This window comes from Zosterops lateralis (genome assembly GCF_965231275.1).
Source record: "Zosterops lateralis genome assembly, chromosome: 5".
NCBI classification, from domain to species: Eukaryota; Metazoa; Chordata; class Aves; order Passeriformes; family Zosteropidae; genus Zosterops; species Zosterops lateralis.
Window position 1 is genome coordinate 32,728,700 of NC_139766.1, and position 25,592 is coordinate 32,754,291.

The 25,592-nt window shown below is 37.3% G+C and overlaps 1 protein-coding gene and 1 long non-coding RNA gene across 2 annotated transcripts in view; one reads left to right on the top strand and one right to left on the bottom strand.

Moving 5' to 3' along the window:
* Positions 1–25,592, top strand: part of LOC310909917 — an 83,499-nt gene that overhangs the window by 55,490 nt on the left and 2,417 nt on the right. The window lies entirely within an intron of this gene.
* Positions 1–25,592, bottom strand: part of WWC2 (WW and C2 domain containing 2) — a 92,673-nt gene that overhangs the window by 18,788 nt on the left and 48,293 nt on the right. Inside the window, exons 5-15 of the mRNA XM_083862253.1 lie at positions 22,675–22,754; positions 19,799–19,928; positions 18,966–19,112; positions 17,881–17,954; positions 14,752–14,994; positions 10,142–10,231; positions 8,628–9,235; positions 5,074–5,194; positions 4,191–4,271; positions 4,021–4,107; positions 889–1,081 (exon numbers count right to left, since the gene is read on the bottom strand). Of these exons, the coding sequence (XP_083718379.1) occupies positions 889–1,081; positions 4,021–4,107; positions 4,191–4,271; positions 5,074–5,194; positions 8,628–9,235; positions 10,142–10,231; positions 14,752–14,994; positions 17,881–17,954; positions 18,966–19,112; positions 19,799–19,928; positions 22,675–22,754 (1,854 nt within the window). The remainder of the gene's footprint in view (positions 1–888; positions 1,082–4,020; positions 4,108–4,190; positions 4,272–5,073; positions 5,195–8,627; positions 9,236–10,141; positions 10,232–14,751; positions 14,995–17,880; positions 17,955–18,965; positions 19,113–19,798; positions 19,929–22,674; positions 22,755–25,592) is intronic.

Consider the following 25,592-nt stretch of genomic DNA (forward strand, 5'->3'; position numbering starts at 1 on the left):
GGATTTTTGTTATTGTTGAGTCCTTTCTTCACCTTTGTATCCTGCCTGAGGTTGCATCTTTGTTCTGTTGCTCTCCCCTTTCCTCAGAGGAAAATGCTTACATACTGAAAAAGAACAACACGTTCTCCAGGAATTAAGTTAACTTCTACATTCTGAAAGTGAGGCTGTCTCACAGTAGTTGGAGCCGATGAACCCCAGCAGATTCCAGCATCTCTTCAGTGTGTTGTAACTGAAAAATCTCACTGTGCTACTAAAATCCCTCTCATGGTGAAAAAATAGACTAGAATTGTACCAGATCATGCAAAAGCAATTTGAAAGTAAATGAAGCATCACTGATTCGGTGATGACTACAATTAACAACAAAATTTGAAGTGACAGCTTCCAATGGGCTGATCTATAAATGTCATGCTTTTTATTTCAACAGATCATAAAGACCAAAAAGGTGTCCATCATATAATCCAAAATAATGACCAAAATGTCATTTATTTTGTTCTTTGTGACAAGTTGTGACAAATGAGAGTTTGCTCTTTTTTTTTTTTTTTTAACTGTGGCTCTTCTTCAGTTTTTACTTTAAATCCTAGCATTAAAGTAATGTTGCACTGAAGTTTTTAGGGGTTTTACATATACAATGGCAAAGATGGAATATAAATTGTAATTGAAGGGTTAAAGTAGTGTTAGAATTATCAAAACACTTTCCATCCAGGATTAGATTCTGTAGTAGGAGTTTCAGAGAAAGGCAATATTCTAGGTACTATAGCAACAACTAAGTTATGCTGCAGACTTTGTCTCCAAGTGCTGTGGAATTTTAGCAGCCTTGACCATCAAAATAAGAGGGGACACTATAAAAAAAATGCATGCCAAAAAAGCACCAGAAATAAAAGCACATACCAAGCATTCTTCCCGACGACTTCTACTGACAGCACAAACATCTACTCTCAGTGTCTTCTGTAGCAGTGTTACTTGAGAAATGGCTACTCTGAATATCTCGTTGAATAAAATGGTTTCCATGGCAGGATGAACTTTAGTGCGGAATAGACAGCTGATATCAGTGGAGGATGGAAGGACTGCTACTCTAATATACCTGCCAGAAACAAAACAAAATCTTTACCTCTGTTCAAACTGGCACGTGTTGGTGATGCATGAGAGAAGTTCACCCCATCATCAACTTAAGGACTGCATGGCAACAAAATGGAAGTAACTTATCAGTGGAATGGAAAAGAGTATGTATGACAAAGATAAGTGAAAAACTCCTCTTGTCCTTTGCAGAAACATTTCCCAAAAAGGAATTTTTGTGCCTGGTAAGGTAATAGTAGCAAGAGAGGTAGCAGTTTCTGACTCTATCTAAGTTTAGTAATGTAAACAATGAAGATCATATCACAGGTGAGAGGAAACATGTCCATAATGTTGATCTTAAAAAATGAGAAAAACTGGGGTGGATATAAAAATTAAATTCATATAATAATACAAGCAGCACTGAAAAGCAGTGATGTCTTTTAAGGAAACAAATCAAACAAAATTTCCAAAGAAAGCAGAAAACTAAGGAAAGCAAGAAAATAGCTAGGGCCATAGATGCTTAAGATCAGTTCATAACGTATTAAGTGGAACTTTGAGGAATTCATCTTGCAAGCCTAACTTTAAGTACATAGAGTAACTTGAAATTGTTACAAGGCTGCATTCCTTGTAGGCTGCAACCAGTAGGAATGGATATTATGTGGACAGGAGTTGTACTAGCTAACTTGTAGGTCTCACTTTAGCAGAAGCTTGACAAAGTAAAGACATTTTTAATGCAATTTGTACATGCTATTTACCCATTGCACAGTTTCTCATACACACTAATGAGCATAGTAATAGTTTTACATCTTTTCTGTGCCTATCTATTAGTCTATTTCTGGTACCACCTTTAAATATAAATGGTATTCACTGGAGAATAGAACACAATGAAGCTGGCTAAAGCAAGAAGAAATAGTGGGCCAATGTAAATAATTCTGGAAAATACTTTTTTCTCTCAAAATTTATAGTATTACTACATTTTATGACTTCATGCATAGTTTCATTAATTTTATTAAAAACTTAATTTTACATTAGTTAAATCAACAGAAAATTCTGTGAGAAATACGATTTTTTTACTTGAATTTGGGTATAGTTTTTATTTCCCAGTTATGCCAAATTTCTTGGAATAAAGACCAAAATCTAGGTTGTTTGGTTCACATGTATAGCCTGGATAGCAGGTGTCCAGCATTTTGACATGCCAGTCCTGAAGTGAAGTGGTAGCATATTGTAACTCCAGTAATGCTGTGGCTGTATTCTTATAACTGTAGCTCAGCAATTGGTCTACTGAAAACAGCCCTGTTAATAGACTAAGCAATTAAGAACATTTATAAACGATGTAGAAATAAAGATAAAGTGTATCAAAAGTATGTTTAAAAGGTGGTTCATTGGAACTATCTTTTAATAATGGTTTGCCAATTTATTGGCATCAGGCCAAATAAAGGGTAAACAAGTGAAAAAAATTGTTCTCTCACTTCATTGTACAGGAGTGGTTACTTCCATTTTAATTAATAAACTTAAAGAGTCAATCGATGAATCAGATTTTACTGTGACAAACCTATGACTTCTCACCTGATAAAGAAGTGAGCCTGACACGTTAACTCTTCAACTATGCTCTACCTAGACTAAAAGTGAGCAGTTTTTACAGTATCAGTAACACCTCATGTCAAATCTATTCCTCAATGTGTAAAAGTTCAGTAAAGTACTAATTTATCCAACTGATGTTCTTGAAAATGTAGCTATAACGTAGCATCCTTTTCCAGACCCCATTTTTATTATTGTATGTATCTGTACAGATTATACATTTATGCACACAAGTGCAAGTGACAGAAAAAACGCTATTTGCAAGGTCCTGCCTTTACCTTGCCCCTTCTACCTCCTTGTTTCATGTAGCTTTAATTTAATTTCATCAAATCTCTTTTAGCAATAGCAAGTCAGGACTTCTTGACTATTAATTACAACTTCACTTTACAATTACAACTTTAATTCCTAAAATGATGTCTGTTCTGACCTAGCTTTATGTTACTGAACATCTTTTTGCCCTTCTACATTATCTAGTTTCCCTCTCACATGTGTTAATTTATTCTTCTATACTTCTTCTGTTTTCTTGTGCTAAATGTTAGTGGACTTGTAAGGTCAGCAGAGGAAAGACTAGTTCAGAGAAGGAAGGATAGTAGTAGAACAACCAGTTGTCATTAAAAAACAGAAAAATCCAGCAAACACCCAGGCCTCTATCCTTAATGTATCCTTTCCATACCCAGTGGCTTCCTATTTATCTGCCAATCAAATTTAAGGCAATGGGATACAAAGGGAAAAGAACCAGCAAGAAAACCAAAATTTTCAAGGATCAATTATATCCTACTACAATCTTATAAAGCTTTTCAACAGTTTAAGGTAGTCTTACAGTCTGTCAAAAACCTTGTCAAGTACAAGTGTCCCCAAGGCAGCCTGTACTTATTTACACAGATGAGAATTTTGGACTAGAAATTCAGTGGTAACATATTGAGGCTTTTCTGATCATTTTCTACGTATGATTCACACTGTAATTTACTTTTAGACTTTGCATGTTGGTCCTATTTGACTCAAGAACTAATTCTTAACAGATCTCCAAGCTCTAGTTGTTAGAGATAGTGTATCTGAATTGTGACTGCACTTGTCCACTTGCAGTTTATTTAATTACCCCTTTCCTTTAAAAGCTCACTTAAAAGACAAATACTGCTTTAAATACCATTTTACATTAAAAAGAGACATAAATGTCTTTTTATTCCAGTTTAGTGGAATGTGCAGATTTCCTGATAACATTCCTGCAGCATTTCTGAAATATGCAAAAGCTAAATACTACAACAGTTTGAAAAGTTTTGTACATATTTCAGTGCTCTTAAGCCATAAATCAACCAATTTCTTTAGAGAATTTTTAGAATTTATTATTATACTCATATTTCAACACTACTTCTCAGTGATTGTTTGACTTACACTTTAGAGCCAAGGGGGACAGAAAATGCTGGAAGGTTTCTAAGCCGTACTATGATTATCACAAAACTGGAATTGATGTGGTCATATCTGTTAAAGAAAGGACAACAAAAGGGAAGTTTACTATTCACATTTATGGATCAACAGAAATATTCCCTTTGCTGGTCACTCACCTGAGTCCTATTTGTACCTGAGCAGCCTCTAGAGTTGTTGCATCATCTTCACTATATACAATGTCCTCAGTTTCATTTGGTCTAGGAAAACCATGCAAATACTCAAATTTTGGAAAATTATAGTTAGCTTTCAACAGTTTTTAAGATATGCATACACAGAACATATATCCATTCTCCTAAACATGCTGATTTAATTACAGCATGCACTCCAAATAAGAATTTCAGAGCCTACACAACAGCAGTGCTTGTTTTAGGGATAGTTGCTGCTGGAATAGTTTGACAACTGCAGCAATGATTCAGAAAGACCTGAGGCTGATTACTGAAGATTACAGGCAATACTATATAAACTAGTATGAAGAATCCTATAGAAGTTGTGTGGTCAAAAAATAACAGCAAATATGTTTCTTATATCCTGATCACTGCAGTGAACATTAAGTCTCAACCTGGATTATTTTAATACCAACATTACAACAGAGTTTTTTCTGGTCTTTTCTATAACCCCTTTTTAAAAATAAAAACATTCCAAAAATTGCTATGCAATCTTAAAAATCCTTAACAGAACAAGAAGTAAAAACCAGTAACTCTGAGTATTGTCAATAGAGTCACATGACAGAACCTGCATAGTTTAAATTAAGCTTTTCTCTTGGGAACACTTCTAGCAAGAAAGAAACCCCACGATTATAAAGAAATATATTAATGCTGTTCAACCAAGTTATACAAGCCCAAAAATTAACCCAAATCAAACACTGTTTGGGAAATATACTTTCCTTTCCATCTGAAATACAAATTATTTCTAAAAAAGGCAGGGCTGCTTCTGCTGGTAACTGATCATAGATATATTTAAATTTTTAGTGGAAAGACTTGGCTGATTTCTCAAACCTACTGTTTCACAGAAGCTTCATATACACCACTATCTCCAGCTACAGACTCATCAGACACAGCAGCAGATACACAAGCTGTTTTCTCCTCAAGCAGATGACCAGCTGTTCTTGGTAAATCACCACCTACAAAAAGGAAAAAGAATGAAAATTAGTCCAAGAGATTAATATTCAAAAAGAGAGATAAGCACAGCTTAGAAAGTTGTCAAGTTGAAAGTGATGACCCTTAGCTGAGTATCACAGAGTAGTTTTGTTCCATATCATTAAACATCTGAGAATGTACTGCTGTTACCACATATTCTGGCTACAGATATAACCAGACTGATGAATTTGAAAATGTACTATTATTCTTTCCCAGAGACACAGACTCCTATGATCACTCTTATGCATTGAGCTAGTTATTATCCTTTATTAGCAACCCTAATTTTCCTGATCTTGAAACCAGTATTTGCCATGTTCACATTCAGCACTGTAGTTACACTGTAGCTACATGCCAAGTGCTTGCCTACTGTTTGTTAAATATTCAAAAGTCAGACAGACACCCTCTCCCCAGTGATATAACTGCTAGAAATAAAATCCTCTCTGGTTTACTATCATCAAAAATTTTCTATGCTACAGGCTCTCAGTGACTACTTAGCTTTAATCTTCAACTTGCATTCATATGCGAGTGTCGTGCCGTGAAGCCACATTCTGCAGCGCAGTAAGCTGGGGGCCTATGCAGTCCTTTTATCTGCCAAGGGGTGAGGCTGTTGGTATGCATTATCATCCCCATCTGAATCATGACTTTACATCCTGTTAAGATGTTAAAATTTCAGGCTCTAGATTAGATGATTGATTGCTGCATTTGTGCTTTTATTTATGGCAGTAGGAATGCTTTTTCCTTGATGATGAAGTGCTCTTTCCCTTCCCCCTCACCATGTGAGGGGTGAAGGTGATGACATGATTTATTGATTACCCTTAGGAATTACCATGGCAGCCTGAATTGACTTTGACAATGACAGAGACTGACTGTGGAAGAACTACAAGATATTCCAACTTAGTTTCTGACAGCAGGGACATGTGCAGAGGAGCAAATATCTCTATGGTTCACCTGTACAGAAAAGTCAGAGACAGCCAGAGAAGCAGATGAACACTGCATCTAGAGGGTCAGTGCAGATTACATGACGATAGGAGCTGGGAGTGTTTGTCCATGCCCAAGTTAAGATTTAGCAGTATTCAGATTTGTAGTCCTGTAAAAACCCTAAGTGTGTGGGCTGAAATTTTCTATGCAGGTTTAGTGCTTCTGGCTGAGTTTGTTCAAATCTTCCCATTCGACATCACAGCAGTTTCAAGAATGAAAATGGAGTAGGAACACTGAACAAACCCCAGGTCTGTGTCTCACTGTTAATTACTGGTCTCACCGTGAGGGCCCATTTCACTGTGGAAATCAGAGCTGTTGAAGTGTAATTAGTGTAACCTGGCTATTCAAGATTCAAATACTTGTTTTAGCAGCCTTAATACAAGTTTAAAGACAAATTGTATTATGCATAGGGTGCTACATGAGGAAGTATCAGTATGAAGAATCACAGAATGAATTTACATTTTGAAACCATAACTACGTATACAGACTTAAAAGGCAACCTGACAATATCCAGAGTAAGAGGTCCTCAAGAAGTTAAAAAATGTTAGACAACCACACAATGCCTTTGAAAATAATGATCTATAGAAATACATTTAAAAAAAAAATTCTGATTCTACATTGCCCGAAGTGTTCCCAAATTCCAAGCCATTTTGAATTCAGTTCTCTGACTATGTGAGCTGTAGCCAGATTGCAAAGACAGACAAAAAATTGTTGTTAATTTGGAAAGGATATGCTGCTAAAATACAGGCAGGAAAACTAATTATTGTTTCAATCTTTTATAATATGGCTCTAAAGTGAAATAACTACTGTGCTACACTATCATGAAAAGACAAAGGACAAAAAGACCCCCTCGCCCCAAATTCCCTTTTCATGTTTTTTCAACTTTGCATTTCACAGGCTCAGATCATTAGGACATCAGTCAATTTCTTGTTTTCCTTCTGCACAGTGAAACAGAGCGGAGCCTCCCAACTTGCACTAAGCACACCATAGCTTTCTCTTCTGGTGCCACATTGCTCTGGCCAACATTGAAATTACCACAGTACTGCAGTAAGCTAATCTAATTAGACAACAGATGTCACAACAATTCCTTGAGAGAATTAAAAAAAAAATAGAAGCAAATTTCTCATTAAAATATATAACCATATGAATATGACAAGGTACTTTTATTAAAAATTGGAAAACTCCAAGCATAAGGGTTCAAACTTGGTAACAAATCTGGACAATGCTCAAGAGCTAGGCCATATTTATTATAAAACATCAAGCTCCTTAGTTAGCTGCTTCCCTACCAGCTGAGGAATACAGTTGGAAATGCCAGGTACTGACCAGGTTTCAAATAGGGCTGCCAGTGCTCAGCACTACTGGAAATCTGTCTCACTCAGTTCTTCCTTGAGAAAACAGTGTAACACAAACATGAGTGGTTTGCAACATACTTGAAGACAATGACACAGAATGACACTAGAAAAGAATAAATGTGCAGAGAGAGCACAATATACTGTCAGCCCTAACAAAAGGCAGCAAAGCGAGCACTCTAAGACTAGAGCACCAGCCATCAATTCATGACAGCTGAGATTTTTGAAATTCTGGCTCTGTCAAAGGTTTTAACAATATAAGATGATTAAGTATGTTCCATGGCTTTTGCTACAGACCAAAAGTGGAATTCATCACACCTAATTCAGCCATCTCAAAGTTAAAGTTAGCTAGTAACTAATGATACCTTGATAACTCACAATCATTCATCCCTTCAGAAGAATGGTTTAGGACAAGATGTCTCATTCTTTTGGAAGTTACCCACAGACTGCAGGGGGAGCCGAGACTCACTTAGGAGCTCTGTTCTAACTTGGATTAAAAGCTAAAAGCTGTGAAATCCATGTTAAAAATGGGGAAACTCTCACTGTAACTTACATGGCATGTAGTCTTTCTCAATTCAAAATGAACTGCAGATCTTTCTGTGACAGCAGGCTCAAATAATTAGATACATAGAACACATAATTCTCAGTCCAGAAGTGTCTTTTACCTCAGTAAAGGATGTCAGTTTGTAACTTACTCTTCACTGAGAAACTAAGTATCTGATTTCAAGTAATCAAAAAACCAGCAGAGGATATTTGCTCTATATCCATACATTCTGATAAAACCTAGGAACACCATCCATCCTCCATGCTTTCAAAATCCAGCTTCAGGTTTTTATGTTACTGTTTCCATGACAGATTGCAATACATGAACTTACTTCCTAAAATGGCTATTGAAAAATGTGGACAGAATCAGGGCGATTGCAGCTCTCTGCAGCCAAAACTAGCAGTTAGGTAACATGCCTCAGAACATGCAAGTGCATGCTGCTCAAGATACTCTTCAGTTACACAAGATATCTCCTCATTTCAAGAGCCAGGTGTTAGTTTTCATGTTGCATATACATTTGACATTAGATTTTTTATTTTTAATTACCTGAACTTCCTTCATGTAGAGAAGGCAGAGGTTGCCTAATATTTAGATCTTTATCGTCTGTAGGAATCTGAGATCCTGCTCTGCCTTCGGAGTCCAATAATATTTGGTTCTCACAGAAGCTAATGCCTGCAAAATCACCTGAAAGGTCAGAGTCTTCAAAGTCCGTAGTGAGGTGATGCAGAGGGGAATTTTGAGCTGACACTGAAAATGCAGTTTCTAAAACCAAAGGGGAGCCTGGGGGGGACAAGGAGGAGAGTGAGGATCTGGAAGACAGGGATGTCAGCGATTTGGGAGGTTCAGTCAACTTGGGATGGTCTGCAGCTGAAGGAGAGTCACTGTAACCAAGTCTCCCATGGGAACTGACCACTTCATTTTCATGAATAGTAGTGATAGGTCCCGAAGGAATGTAACCAGTTTTTTCTTGCAATATGAAATCAAGTTTGTACTGATAGTCCAAATCTGGAATTTGATCGCCTTGGCTATAGTAGAGATCCGTGGAGCTGAGCGAGTTTAGCGACCCTCTGCTTGATGTGTTCAGAGATCCCCGGCTGGATGCCAGGGATCCCAGACTGCTCCCTGAAGACACAGATAATGTACTAGCTGAGAGGCTGCAAAGAAAGCACAAACATATACTGATGTTACTAAATCAGCACAAAACAGAACAAAGAGAGGGAAGTTTCACTGAAACTGTCTTGTAACAGATTACAAACAAAAGCTGCTTGGGGCATTACATTTTTAAGCACCCATACCTGGCTTAGCGCAGTGTGCCCAACCTGCAATTTTTCCAGCTTATGGCCCCCTGCCTAAACCCCTCTTCTTCTGGAGAAGGCTGCAGATTTGATAAATTGGTCTGGCAATAACAGCAGCCTTCTCAGCTGTTATATCCCATCAGAAACCTGCTCCATTCTGATGTGGGTGCTCGTGAGGTCAATGTGACAGCACAGAGATCCCCAAGACAGAGCTTATGACAGCAGAGGAGTGTTGCCACCTCTAGACCAACTCATGCAGCATACCCTATGCCCAGGCACCTGGGAAAGATGCCAGACAGACAACTTAGAGCAGAACTGCTTCCCATCTGTGTCACAACTCCATGTGCACTCCATGTGCACAGTAAATCCAACTATATAAATGATGGCAAAGGCTGTAACATGCAATCTTGTCCTGTTAATAACAGGAGACAGGAAGTCCTGCCAGGCCAGAGAAACTGAGTGTCACTGCCTCAGTTTCTTGAGGACTGCTGGGAAAAGATGTTAGGAAAAATAATTCAAGCAGGCCTCCTAAACACTTAAAATTATTTACTGAACAGTAACAGAACTATCAGCTTAGAAAATTTGCTGAAATTATAAAAGTACACCAGGTTTGCAAGATGACAAAATGCTTGAAGCTATTACACTTGCATTTTCTTACTTAAATAAATTTTACTGAGCTTCCAGCTAAGAGAAAAACCTAAGAATGAAGTTGAGACATCCAAGTCCACTACGAAACAGGTTTTACATAATGCAGTACAATCTCACCTCCTAAGCTGTGAATGCAAATAGGTAGTTAACTTTGTAGTTTCTTCAAGTTTCTGTACCAACTCTTTTCTTCTCTCCTCCAATTTTAATCTGCAAAAAGAAGTACATATTAGTTCAGGAAAGCATTATAGAATAGGCTAGAACATTTTATAGATAAAAAAGAAATGAAGTGAAGATCCCTAGTTTTTTTGTCAGGCTGCCAGTGACTAAAATCCGAAATACTGTGTTAGCTCTCGATCTGATCGTAAAACCCCAACTGCTTCGGTAGAGTGATTTACCTGCAGAATACCAAGCACTGTAACAAAGCTGCTGAGTGTACAAGCAAGCACAGGGTTGGGACATTCACACTGTACCAAGGGGAACATGCACCCAGTAAAAGAGTATCAGATGAGCACTGGGAAAATACCTGCAACTTCAGGATAATAAGATCTACACTCAGAGAGTTTTTAAAAGCCATGCTGCAGACTGCCTCCTCGCTTATTGTAGTTCCAGGAAAGAAAAACTACCAACAAAACCAGGAAAACACCACCAAAACAAACAAGCCAACCAAAAGAACACTAATACCAATAATACTAGTATTAGTTTTAATATTTTGAAGTTTAAAGTCAAAGCACTCCCTTTAATTTCACAATCTTTATATAGAGATAAAGAACAGCAAATCAAAGCAGCATTCAGTGAAAGGTTCTGAGATTATAGACCATATTTAGGAGTCCTTGGTAAAGATCTCTACATTCCCAACAGCTTTGTCAGCACCTCAGAGGCACACAGCATTGTAATGCTCATCATCAAGTTCACCTTTATGAGAAAGCAGGATTTATTGCCTCCTGCTTTGTTTTCTAGCACAGCTCTAAAGCCACAAAATGGGGAACTCTCCTATTCCTCTTGGCTAGGAGAAATTATTCACTAACCTTTAGAGTGATTTTTCCCCCTCTTTTAATTCCCTTTTATCACTCCATTTACACTAAATAAATTGCTTTCTCTCAGTGGATTCAGCTAAAATCCTCCTGTAGTTGTGGATTACTATATCCTCCTCTAGGCCTCGCTCAGTCAACTGATACATGTCACAAGTTCTCAAGCAACTAATCCGAGAAACAAGAAACATCAACCATTGCTTTCTTAGTCAAAGTGAATTAACTGAATTAGATACTCAAGAGTGCCCGGAATTCACTCCCCTTTGAATATCAGATACCAGCAAAAAGACATTAAGTCTCTGATTCAGCAAGGCATGAAAAGCACTTGCTTACAGCCATGCTTACCCAGTGAGCAAATCTGGGTTATGCAAAGGTTAGTAAGTTAACGCGAGGTGAGGCAGGGTGTGACTTCCACTCCACTGCTCACACCACATGTGCTCTCACACTGCAGTGATGTGTTCATCTGCCAGTACCTGCTAAAGCTGTTAAAAGCCTACACAGTATTTCATTCTTTGCTCAGGAAGACATACACACAGGTTTCCACACCAACAATTATGTTCATCTGTAGTATCAGACAGTCTTTCCTATCATTTTATTATTTATTGATGCCTTCTGTCTTATTTTAAAGCCTAATCTATCCTGCTTTTCCCAAGCAAGAGTGCTCTTCACTAGCTCTTTTGTGGCTTTTCAGTAGTGAACTATGTTCTTTTCTCAAGGAAGAGGCATAGAAATTCCTCTGTGTTCAACTACTAATGATAGAAGACAAGAAAGAAAATAAAAAATCTGATCTACTAGTAATTAAACACAATTGTTAATACCTGCAGACTAATGTCAGAAAGATGCTAGTCACAAATTACAAACACAAGCTGAGTGATGAATCGCTTGAGGAAGTTTGAGGAAATGCAGGAAGTAATTTTATTGTCTCACAATGAACTGAAATTCAGGGAAAGTTTTTTCATTCTGTATCAGGCCAAATGGAAAAAAAACCAACCCAACCAACCACCCCACCTCCAAAACTTTCAGACGACGAACCTTCCCTCTTTATAGCACAAGCAGGAACTATAATTTCCAAAACATCCTGTGTAAACACCTAAGCAACCATTGTGTTATCTATCCTGACATGGGCCTCTCTTGGTCTCTCCTGTTTGCACCGCTTCAATTTAAATTAACCTATTACTCCTTGCAGGAGGGACTTCAGCATTAGTGAGACATCTTTCTCTCTTGATCTTAAATTGGAACATCGCTGAGAGGGGCAGAGAATCTTTAAAGAAAATACATTAAAAAGTTCAAGTGCACATACCTAACCTTTCAGAGCACACTTAGGTGGACGTGTGACAGGCACAAGAGCAGGTGCCAGTTTTGCAGGCAACAGCACAATGAAGTACTTAAATCATGGCCCTGTTCAAATGGCTGTGTTTACTTGGGACATACTGCCAAGGATTAATGCAATAATGGAACTCAGAGGCAAGAAAGCAGCAAGTAGTTTTCAACAGTTCCACAATCTAGTTATTTCTGCATAGTTGCTTTAAGGCTTTCTTAAAGCAGTCAGAGTATGCCCTGCCTTTTTGAAGTTGATATGTTATGATCTACACCCTACTTCAGTAAATTGAATCCACGTACATCTACTAGTGGCAATTTCAGCATCCTGCTCCAAAATAACCCAGGGCTATGCTAGAATGTTTTTGTTTTAAGTCAGTGCACATCTCCTGTTTCTTTTCCCTTTAGAAATAAAACAAACCACTAAACCAAATGAAAGAACCCTCATTGCATTAAGCTCTGGCACAATCCACAGTTTCTTATGCTGCTGCTTCATTATCAGTACCTGTGAAAACACTGAAAACTGAAGGCATTCATGAAACCTCATGAAAGAAAATGGAAATGCAACAACAGTACAATGTTTTGAAGATGGCATGGCTCCTCCACTTATAATGGAGAGGAGAATCTCCCTCATCTCCAAGAAACAAAATCCTGCTGATTGATCTGATATAATTTAATGTATTTTTTTAAAATTAACATTTCAGAAAAAGTTTCATCATCTGAATCCTTCTGAAAAAAAAATTTACTTTATGTTTATAGTAGACAAATGAGAAATAATCCTCAAAATAGCCTCGTGTGAAAGAATTTATGTTCTCTCAAGTCACCAAAGGAGACAGTTTTAATATAAACAGTTGAAGCTAGAATTCACTGGAATAACAAAAAGCAACCCACAAGCCACCATAACTGTTACCTCAACCAGCAGTGCACAACATACCTTACATTAACCTCAGGGGAAAAAAAAAGCCCAAACACTCCATATTTTCAGGATCAAAAATCAAAGGAAAAAAAATTTGAGGAAAAGAGAGGAGGAAAAAAGGAAGCTCTAACAACTCATTCTATCACTATACATAGAAAATTCATTTCTTCTTGACAATGGGGGCAATTCTACTTGCCCTTGGTACTCCAAGTTTGGCATCTGACATGTATGGAAGAACACTCAGGTGCAGAACTTACTCTGGCACTAAAGCAAATGCAAACCACAAGATTTAGACACCAGCTACCTATTTATAGCTTGAGTCAAGATTTAGCTATACAACATATTATCAATTTAGCTATACAGCATATTATCAAAATTTTAGATTCAGATTACTTATTTGTGAATGTGATTTTATTATTGACCCCTCATTCTCAATTTATTAATGGCAGTCAAAGAGCAACAGATCCATGGTACTTTAGGTACTACAGGTAGCTTCTCCTGTAAAAATACAGTTCCCTTCTTCTAAAACATATTTGAATTATTAATATAATGCAGTTTAAACTATTATAAAGTGTACAAATGTTAAAAAAAAGTCTTGCATGATACACACATTTGTACTTTGTAAATGAAAAAACTTCCTTGTTACTCAGCTACAATTTAGCACTCAGCTTCTAATCCTGTAACAAGAATTTGGCCATACAGCACACTGGAGCAACAGCAGATGTTTCCTAGTAGAGGAAAGTAAGAAAGCCACACAAAGCTGATTGTATTACTTTGGTATGGCATATACACAATGACATTTTGTGTTTATTGCATTTTATGTGGGCTAGAGGTGCCCCTAAATTTATTTCCACTTGGAGCTGGGGAAAAGTCCATCTGTGACAGTCAGCTTTGATTTTCTCAAACTGTGAATATGGCTAAAAACAATTTATTGTGAGAGTAGCTTCACTTACTAGTTAGGTAGCAGCAAAGTAGGAAAGTTTTGCAGCAATTATACTTCTCATCTGAACTTTTTGGGGTTTTCCCCCTGCTGATTGCATTTTTGTGTGTAATAAAACTCACAATGAAAGGCTTCAGATGTTACAACAATCAAGATAATCTTTGTAACCTGAGTTCAAACAGTTTACAGCTATTATCAGAAATGAGTGAATGATGTATTGCCTTCCCTGCTGGTGTGTTGACATTCCTTAGTTATTTAACATCTGTCACAGGCATTTTCATGCTGGTAACAAACACAGAGCAACTGATACTGCAGAGCAGATACAGGGTGTTCACATTCTCTCACAGTACTGAGGACTTCTTTGTTTTTCTGCCCATTGGGCTAATAACAAATTTAATTAAGATCTACATAGAACAGTCACTAAAGGAAAACAGTCCATCAAGGTATATACTTCAGGGTGTGCAATAAATACAAAGGCTAGATTGCAGAAAGTAGCATTTAATACTAGCAAAAGACAATTCCTTACCTTTCAGCAAGTGCTTGACTGGGTGTGCTTTTCACAGACACCAGCTCTTCCTCAAGCCTCTTCCTTTCTGCTTCTAGCTGCTCTAGCTCATCTTGAGTACGTTTGCGTGGTGTAACAAACTGGAGCTCCTTTAAAAGCTCTTCTTTTTCATTGATTAACATCAGTTTTTCCTTTTCCACATCCAGTGCTCCAGGCCAGACTTCACTATCTAGCTTAGAGAGTTCAATCTTCAAATTAGCCATGCTAAAATAAAACAAAGCAGTTTTACCTGAGTCCAGCACAGCACACAAAGCCCAGGAAAGACAGAAGTGATACAGTATTTTGAAACATATCAGGATTTTATACTCAAGGCCCTATTTTTAGTTTTGTTTCACAAGAATTCCAACTATGCCAGAGAATCAGGCCACACATCGAGGCCAGCAACAACATGCATATGCATTAAAAACTCGTTGCTCCTACTCCAGTTCAAGTAGAAGTTACTATGTTATTAAAAGCTTCACTGAAAGCAATCTATCTGGTAACATAGCAGTGGCACCATGCTTTACTCATTCATGAGTATGATGGATTTCTCCTATGCTGTGTGAGGCTGATGGCTCCTCAGAAACAGGCATGGCCATGGTGAAAGAATGTGCACCACAGCAAGGTGTTCACTTCAGCAAATATTAGACAAAAGTATTGCTCTTCTGTGCAATTAAAGGAAAAGGCAATAAACAGCAGCTACCTAAAGAGAAAAGAGATGAACTCAACAGTTTGAGTTTGTGCAACTGCTGTTCCTGTTGCAGCAGTGGGGGATCAAGATCAAGACCACCAAAGCTCCCTCAACCCGTTTCCAGAAAGGTCTGGAAGAATAGACTGCTCATGATAGCTAATTTGCATTGAAGGTGAGAAATGTAAGTCCAGGGTAAGGAAAGCTTGGCTATAAACAGGTACCCCCACAAGTGCCCCAGGACCCTGGACACCCCATCAGATAGATCAGTGCTGGAGCCAGAACTGGTGATGTTTGTTTGTTTCATTGCTTTCTTTCTTCTTGTTCTCTCCCTTTCAAATTTCATCCTACCCCTATTCAAAATCCATCACCACTTGTTTGTACTCAGAGGTCAGGGAGCGACATCCCGATTTCCATGCCGTATGTATAATTTACTAATACAAGTTTGTAAGTTTTTGCTGACTCTTTGAATGTTGTCATTCCTTTTTGACCACAGGCATCTATGAATCTTGGGTGCTCCTTTCCCCTTAAGGGTGGGATGGCACAACAGGCCCAAAAGGAATATTAGCCAGATCTTCATCATATCAGGATAGGATTGTCAACATGCTATTTCAGATCCTTTTCAGTAACAACTGCAACTGAATTCAAAGCATAGTTATGAACACTCCACATCTTCAAGCCATTCTGCTGGCTAAGCAACATCAAATCTGCAATGTACAAAATTATATGATACATTTCAAGTAGAGATGTTCACTTACAAGATCCTCTCTTCATCTCAGCTATTTTACCACAAAGTAATTGAGAATTTGCACATTTAGTATTTCAGAGAAGATGGTCAACACTTACTAAATTACAGTGATGGTTACAGCAGCCACAATATTTGGGGGAGGGCTATAATTAGGTACTGAACTTCATGTGCAAACTAGTATGTATCTTCATTGTTCCAAGTTACATACATGGAAATTTTGACCCATGTTCTTGGCTAAGTAATTTGTGAGGAAACTCTGAGCACTGTACTGTTTCTCTTTTTCTCTTTTCTCTCCCCCCCAAGATAGAAGTGGCAAACTGACTTACTTCAAGGAAGTTTTTTGTTCCTACAAAAGAAAGATAAAATGCAACACTGGGACTTCTTGGTATCAAGATACAGCCAAAACAGAGGGTGATCAGGTTTTGGATCAATTATGCCTACCTGCACCTACCTGCACCTAAGTGACCACTTGACAATTAACATTATGTACATGATGATTCTAAGTCAAAATCATACATGTTCAATATTGAATAAACACAATAGCCTTGGTGTTCTTGGATTAATGCATTGATTACACAATGAGGTTTTATGATCCATGATGAGCATATAAAGGGTTAGGTTGTTACTGGTAAGGATGGTAGCTACTACTCTGTAGGAGGAACTATACATTTGAAATTAGGCAAAAAAAACAGTCATGCAGACGCCTGCCTTGAAAACCTAAAAGCAACTAAGCCATTACTTGGTACTTCTAAGTAGCAAATTTATGTTTGTAATTTTTTAAATGATCCTGCCACAGTTTTCCAACTGAAATAATATTTAAATCTCAGATTAAATGGCATTCTAGGCACAGTTATCATCTGGGGAAAAATGCTATTTTTTTATTTTGTTGCCTTGTTTAGCTCTTCATATTAAAAAAAAACCCCAAAACTTTGGGTGTGGAATAGTGCTTAGATTTCTATTTCCCTAAAATTACAAAAACCTTCCGAAACAAAACCAATAAGGCTTCTGAATAGCTGACAAATAATTTGCTGAAAAGTACTAGAAAATAATACTACACAAGAGTACTATCCCAACAGTAAATCTTGCCCCAGCATTATGCAGCACTTCTGGTGCACCAGCAGATGTCATTCGAGCCCTGCACATTCTGCTTTCTGATGGCCATCTTTCAGTGCTGTGGCAATTCATCAAGGTGGCACCACTTTCATGGGCAAGCACCACAGAACTTCATTTGAAAGGATTCCACATTCATCAGCAGAGCAGTTCCTGACTTCTTTTCTCCTCACGTTAAACTAATGAAAAAAAAGCCAACTCATAGTGATAACAAGTTTTTAAATTATCTAAAGTCCCGTGGGAAAAAAGAAATAATTAAGCTTACTAAATCTGCACTGGAAGTCTGAAGCAGCTCTAAAACTGACGAGCCTTCAGCGGTATAGTAAAATAAAATTATGATCCTGAAGAAGGATATAATGAACATAAATAACCTGGCGACTGCTTTCCTTAGGAAGCCAGCTCACTCTGTATTCCCTTAATCGTGGAACTGGCAGTAATTTGTCAGTGTTTTAATTTTGTTTCCCATCACACGCAGTTCAGCAGTAGGAGCAGGCGCGGGGTGCGCGGCGGTGCGGCCGCTGGAGGGCGCTGCGAGCGCGGCTTTGGGCCGCCGGCCCCGCTTTACCTTCGCTTGGCCTCTTCGTACTGCAGGCTCAGCCGGACCTTCTCCGCCAAATTCGAGCCGCTTCTTGCTCCAATCTGTGGAGGGAAAAAACCCCAACCAAACAAAAAAGTAGCCTCGTTACTGTGCGAAGTTTTTAAACGAACCAACAAAACCTAGGCAGAGGATAGAAATGTTACAACTTAAAGAAAAATCAAACTAACCCCAGCCCCTGCAGCCAGCCCACAGTTGCTGTTAAATGCCTAGTTAAGATCTCAGCTACTCAGCTGTACAAAACAGTGCTGTTTTCTTCTGAGCCACTTCAAACATTTTTAGCTACTGCACTATCAAGTGCCAATATTCCATCACAGTAAAGGCAGAGCATTTTCAAAGAATTCTTGCAGTGACTGCACTGAAAATCTGATCTCCTATTATGAATTCTGTTGAACTCAGAATTTAGAACTATGGCACTGCATTTCAAAGTTAGACTTTCATAAACTTGTTACAAAACGTAGACAAGCTCTTTGTCTGGAAAACCTTGTACACTTTCTTTCTTACAAACTTAGCTTGCAGAACTTCAAAGAAGGTATCAAAATTAAACAGCCTTCTGTGTGTGTAAAATATAACAACAGTGAAATAAGGTTTTACTAAATCACTGAACAAGTAGTTCCATGAACAGTTTTTCAGCTGTGCGAAATGAAATTGTGCATTTAAATTCTGAGATCTTTTTTCCTGAAAAAAAAATAAATCTTCATATTGAATTAGGTCTGTATGGTGAAACATATGCTATAGACAGATGAAAAAAAACCAACAAAACAACCCACTATCCACTTCTCCTGATCTTCACTGTACTGGAACCATTTGACTAAATCAGTTTGTCATAAATGCTTCATGACAAATGTATAAAGTTCATCTGAATCTTTCTTTAAAATTCAAGGGCAAAAAATCAGAAAAGTAATTCTAGTGTGAGTGATTCTAAGTAATTCTGTGAAACAAGTATACATATATATGCTATCTGTAACAGCAAACAGCCATTTGATTCCAATTCATTAACAGTGGCATCCTCCTTCAATTTCTCTTAATGCTGCACAAAATGGAAAAAAGCTCACCTCACCAGAAATGTCAGTCTGAGACCCTGTATCCAGAGTTTGTCTGGGAAAACACAGCTGGGTGTTTACAGAGCTGGAACTCAAGTCTGGTTCAGATGTTTCAGTGGTTTGGTCAACATTGAACTTTTCCCTCAGCTTTGCAAGACTCTGTCCAGGAATTAGAGAAGGAAGTGGAATTAAAGTCCCTTTGCACTTTACCATGTTCATCCAGTTTATCTCCAAAAGATGTTTACATAAAAGACCCTTTGATAAAAATTCTGGGTTTATTTCATATTAAGCAACCCATCCTTTTAATCAAGCCATTAGTAAGTGACACTAAGGGTGATCAACACCTGTGAAAATGTAAAAGCTACTCATTTGGGTTTGTGTCTGTTTTAGGACTTTGTTTGTGTTTTTAAATTTATCAACCAATTATGAATTTTGCTGAAAAAACTAAACAAAGAGGAAATATGCTTTCAGAAATGGAAATAGAATAATTTAGATTAAGAAAACTTTCCCTGATTTACAAAGTGGTCAGGCATCTCAGAATGTATCAATTTTGTCCACTTAATATTCTTAATTATGCTTTAAAGGTAACATATGCATTGTAGCTTACATTCCATTGTAGCTACATTAAGTTCCAAATAAATCCATATTCTCTGACACAGAGTAGCTTTTTGAACTAGGAATGTCACAGGCTTCAGTTTCTGCATCTAAAAATTAATTTTAATACTAGTTCAGTTCAAAAAGTTTTGAGAATTCCTTAAAAGTATAAAATGCTAGGTATTCATCATCAGGAAGTGAGTCATGTTAAAACAAATCCACAGCAAACTTCCCTTAACCAATCAAAATACCTTGATTAAATCCTGTTTTTCTCTCTCGCCTGAACTGATGGCCTTTCTGATGGACTTCAGTTCCTTCAGGATGGCTTTGGCCTCACACAGTTCATACCCGCTCTGGCCTCCAGACATTTTTTGGTCAATTCTGTGGAAAGAGAGAATATAAATAGCAGATAGAGAAAAATCATACTAATACGTTCTACTTCAGGCAGAAGCAGAGTTAGAGAACAGAAGGGAAGGAGGTGAGAAAACAGACATGGAAAGGAAAAAGGACATTGAAATCTCCATTCAAAAACAATTTAATCCTTGGCAAAAATGTCAAGGAGCACAGAGTTATTGCTGACAATACTGTCAAAATTCCCATTCCCACCATAACTCTCTGCAGCATAAAGCAGCTCTTGGGTACACCTTTAATACTAATAACTGTTTGTGCTCCTTACAGAAGAATTTATTTCAAGTAGTATCCTTCCACCCAAACCCACACTGGGACACGGGCAGACAGACAGGCTTCTTGGTACTAATCAGCCTTTCTGAGCAGAAACATAACCAGCACCATTCTTGTCTCAGCTTCCTTCTAGTTCACCCTAATCCTGGGCATTAACTGTCTGGAACAGCTGTTCTGCTCAGCCAGACACCAGGCTTTCTTTATTCGCAAAATCTCTGGATAATTAATACCATATGTCATAGATTGGACAATTCATTAAATTCCTGAACTGCCAATGATTTTAGAAACTGTAACCTGAAAATAATAAAATAATAAAACCTGAAAATAATAATAATTTTTATAATATTATTATAAAAATAATAGAAATAAAACAAGGCTACCCTAAACTTAGAGATAAAACATGATTCATTTTAGTATTTCCATACTTCCTTCAAGAACTACAGTTTATAAACACATTTTTCTGGTCTCTATTTTAACAGAGGTATTTCACAGCATCATGGAAATGATTGCAGCTGTGCTTCAAAAATTAAAACCAACCAACAGCCATCTTGATAAAAATCAAGCATTTAGTAGAGAATATATTATTTTATAATACAATTAGTTTTCTGTTTTTTATCATCATCCATCACCTTTGCTGGAAGTCAACAGCCTTGTGAGTGAGGAGTGAACAAATCAGAAGTGAGCACAAGCATCCCCAGCAAGAACAGCAACTTGCACAAAACACCTGTAACTGTATTGTATTTTTCTTCAAGTTTTGGATACAAGAATATCAAATTTCTAAAGTAGTCTGTAAAGCTGTGAGCATGTCTGTTCTCCTTTCTCTACATTCCAGCTTTGGTACAAACTAAACTGCATTTGTGTAAGGAAACCACTCTGTGACTTGGCAATCATTCCTGTTCAAGGATATATTTATTTCAGCTTGAAAGTTCCTCAAACTCTTTCACAGGCAGGCACTTACTGTCTGACAACTCTCAATTTTTGGTAACTTACCAGGTTGCTGAGGTCAAATAGATAGAGGATACACCAACCATTGGGATCATGAATGAACGGTTGGGTAACACACCGCATGCTGTCTAGTAATATGACATGCCATATTCAAATTGCAACTGCTTTATCCTGTATATAATTAAGATAGACAAGAAGGATCTCTGATATATAAGATATTCCATCATCCTGTTTTAAATTAATGGGATTAGTACTGTTTGAAAGTGGCTGACTGAATTTTAAAAACAAACGTCCATTGTGTTTCTGTGGAATGCTGTTGACAGTTTCTGAAACATGCTTTGGATTCCTATCAAAATGGCTTGTGAGCAAGCTGCTTTAAAACAATACTTCATTGTTGAATTAATATAATAAAACCAGCATGATTGGCTAACCTTTAATCCTGGGACAGCAGCATGAGTTTTTATTACCTTAAGCTTTAGAATCAACATGTCTTTCTTCTTCTAAATTTTACTACAAATGAAATCGGATTCATAATTGAATTCAATCAACTATCCTTGCTGGTCTTTTATATATTTAAATAACTGACAGCTTTTACATTTCTGTTTTAGTCAAAATGAATGAGGATAGAGACTTAACTGGCGTCCTCCTAATGTGCTGAGGATTGCTTCTGCTACTAGAACTCGTGTACTAAGAGCAAACAGCTCAGCATTTTACTGTGGAAATGTATTCTTAATGTATGGGTACATACCACAATGTGGAAAACAGCTAGCATTAATAAATTTCTCATCACATAACTCAAGAAAACATACTTGTTAGCAAGGTTTCCTGTGCAGCAAGTTCTTTATGGTGACAGTTCCAGTAATGTTTAATATTTTAGGGACTAATTTTGTAAGGCAGGAGCAGCAGGGAGTTCTTAGACTGAAAAAAATTAATTCCCTAATAATCTAACTGGTTAAATACCCAGAAAGCTCACCAGGTTCAGCATCAGCCCTTTGGACACCAGGCATCCCAACAATTGGAACAAAGACAGGCGGGTCTCTAATCCTCAATTGTGACTAATTTCCAACCCTGCAGAGTGTGTACCATTCATACCTCCAAGAGCAGCACCTTTCTCTTTCTTTTGAGCTCATAGGTGGGGAAGGAGGAAAGAAAGACCTAAGTACCTTTTCAAAAATTTAAAAAAATAAATTTAAATCAGACACACAAAGCAGCTAATTTTGTCCTTGGGACCCCTGACCACTCCCCTTCTTTCTGCCTCTTTGCAATACAAGCTACCCCATGGGAAAAAAAAAATAAGAGGGAAGACAAGTTCTTTATGTTAACACTTGCACAAAAGAGTTGCCATTTCCACAGATTTCCCATTTCCTAACTACAATAGAGTTATTAGATTCTCCTTTTCCTTCACAATAATTCTCTCGGATAATACAGATTCTATTCCATGCCAAAGAAAATAAATCAGGTGACTAAATTAAGTCAAATTCTACGATTTTCATTTACTCACTTTTGCAGTGTTTCAAAGCCCTGCTCCTTGTACAGCAGCTCTTGCTTCATCTGAGAGAGTTCTCTCTTCAGCTTCTTAACCTTGTGTGTTAAATCAAAGCAAAAATTAGAAAATACCTCTTGTTAAACGATGTAACACTTGGCTTTGAACAATTAAAGTATGCACTACATCAGATGAGAGCAAAGGAGTAAATTGCTCTACTGACACACATTAAAAAAGGATCTTATCTCTTCCTGATGTCTATGGGCAACATGCTTTAGTATTAAAGGGACACAAGCAGATTAAATCACATTCCTTATTTGTATTGATACCACACTGTGTTATTAAACCTGAGAGAACTTTAACAAGTAATTTACTTCTCACTTGTTAAGCATGCATTCCAACTGTTCTACAGGGATATGCCTGTTTACTTTTAGTTTTATTATGTTTTTACTTTTTAATTCCTGGAAGCTGCTCAGTCATTTGCACTGTAAAAGACAAAATGGACTTTCTTTTTTTCCTAGGAACCATCCATTCTTATAAAGCTTTACAGACACTGAATCCCTAAATATATAATTGACACTTACTTAATCCAAAGACAACAATCACTAAGGACACGCGAATCACAAGTATATGTGTCTATTTAATAAAAATGTCTTTGCAAAAATATTCCCTACTCTCCCTACATTTGCATGGTCAATTGCTTCTTAACCTTAATATTGCTATTTGAGATGTCAGGAGATATGAGTGCACTACAAAATATTTATAAATCAAGATTAAATTTAAAAATTCCTCCATTTGATTTTTAATATCATATTTCCCAAATGTATGAAGCAAAGTTTTAAGCACCACCTAAAAATGAATGTACTTAAACATAAATTAATCATCAGCATACCCATAGAGACAAATGCCTCCTTGAAGTGTGGAGTCCAAGATTTTGGTATTTATACATCTGCAGCTGGCTTGTTTGCAGTCTACATACCAGCCAGATATTGTTAGGCTTTCTTTTTCCAATCATTAAGGTGAAAAAAGGAAAAGCTAAAAGTCCACTGTAAAGTCCTTGCTTGTTTTTATAAGCTCCTCAGATATTCAACTCTTGAAAAATTTATTATACTAATATCAACAACTTAGACCAGTTTAACTGAAATTAATTTCAAAACATGTCTCCAATATATTTTGTATCTAGATCCCCTTAGACTTCCTACTTGCTGGCTGATATTCTTCAAATAAATATAATTTAAAAGAATTAAAAAAAAAAAAAAAAAAAAAAAAAAAAAAAAAAAAAAAAAAAAAAAAAAAAGGTATGATTCCCAGCATGCCAAGTAACTAAAGGCACTCAGCATCAGCAGCTGCTGCAGCTTTCCAAGAGACTTAAAATGCTTTACATTTCTAAAAATCTAATGATTTACACAGTCTTTGTAGGGGGTGTGAATGATACTTAGACATTCCAGCTTGCGGTTTCTGGCTCATGTATTTTCTGTGACAGAAATAAAATGCTTTTAATCTCCATTTTCTTCAAAGCAAAACCTGTTCTCTGGATGAAGGGTTATGTTCAGGCTTTTGGAAACTATCATACTATTATCAATAGTTGCTTTACTTGACAGAAAACTGTTTTTATTTTGACCATACTGAATCGTTAGCATGACAAATAGACAATTTCTCTAAGTATACATTCAGTGCTCCTTAGCTATTTTCTCCTTGACTAGTATGAAAACTCCAAGAATAATTTCTCAAGTGTTCTGATCAAGGTTAAGGAAAATGAACGGATATCACCTCTGTGTTCCAGCTAAAATGATGTGTAAAATATGAAACAAGTCTGAATTTTTCTGAAAAATACAGAATGGCTAAACCTTTCCCTTTCAAAATCAGAAACATGTATTTATATTAATAGCAGAAGGCACACTTGATTTCAACCTAGAGGATTGGATCGCTCAGAAACTCTTACATTTTTCTTCAAGATCATCTTTTGAGTGTCCTCTGCTGTACTTCATCATCATTTCATTATCAAGAAATGTGAGTTGGGTACATTATCCTAGAAGGATGTGACCTACATCATAATATAGCCTCTGTGTTTACTGCATCATCCCTGCATTAAACTATTCTTAGGCTCCTTGTCTTCTCCTTCAAAACTTTTATATAATTCCTGCTTTTTCACAGGAATTATTGCTCTTCACTTGTTCTAATACTCACCCCCTTCCTACTGCTTCTGCACATCATCATCGGTCCTCTGACAGATCTTTCCTACTCCTAACCACATCTTCAAGCAGGCTCCTGTGCTAACCCCGTTCTATTCCCAACACTCCAGTCCTAATGGAACAACACAGCCACCCTCCCCAGCCCTTCCATCCCTTGTTATTTTATAAAGGTGCATTTCCTACTCATTGCTGCATGTGCATAAAACCTACTGCCATCACATATGCTTTGTGCTGTCTGAGTTATCTTGCTGATTGCTAATTAAGACCCCAAATGTGCCCACTCAAAGTCTACTGTAGGATGTGATCCCTCAGTTTTAGTCTGGTGAGAGGTATTTCTTCTTCTCCTTATTTCCTTTAACAGGTGTCTGATTTCTGTCCTAACAAGGAAAAGGCCAAAGGCCAATTCAGAACTTCCTCAAATGCTGTTTCCCCCCTCCAGCCACCGTTAACCTGATGGTGCCAATAATCCTCAGATCTTGTGAGACAGAGAAACAGGTTTAGTACAACTGATCTAACAAAGTGCAAAATCTAAGTAGCTGGCTAGCAGCTTACTAATGACTTTGCTTCTTATTAAGTCCATGCATGCATGTACTGCAAAATTCCCAAAGCTGGCAATTAGCAAGCATCTTCAAACATTCAAATAAGGGTAAACTGTGATAACAGCCATACCTCTCTTGCCATCTTCCATGACAACAACTTTCTAGCCCTAGCATCACAGGGTTCCACTTTTTCTTATCTCAGCTT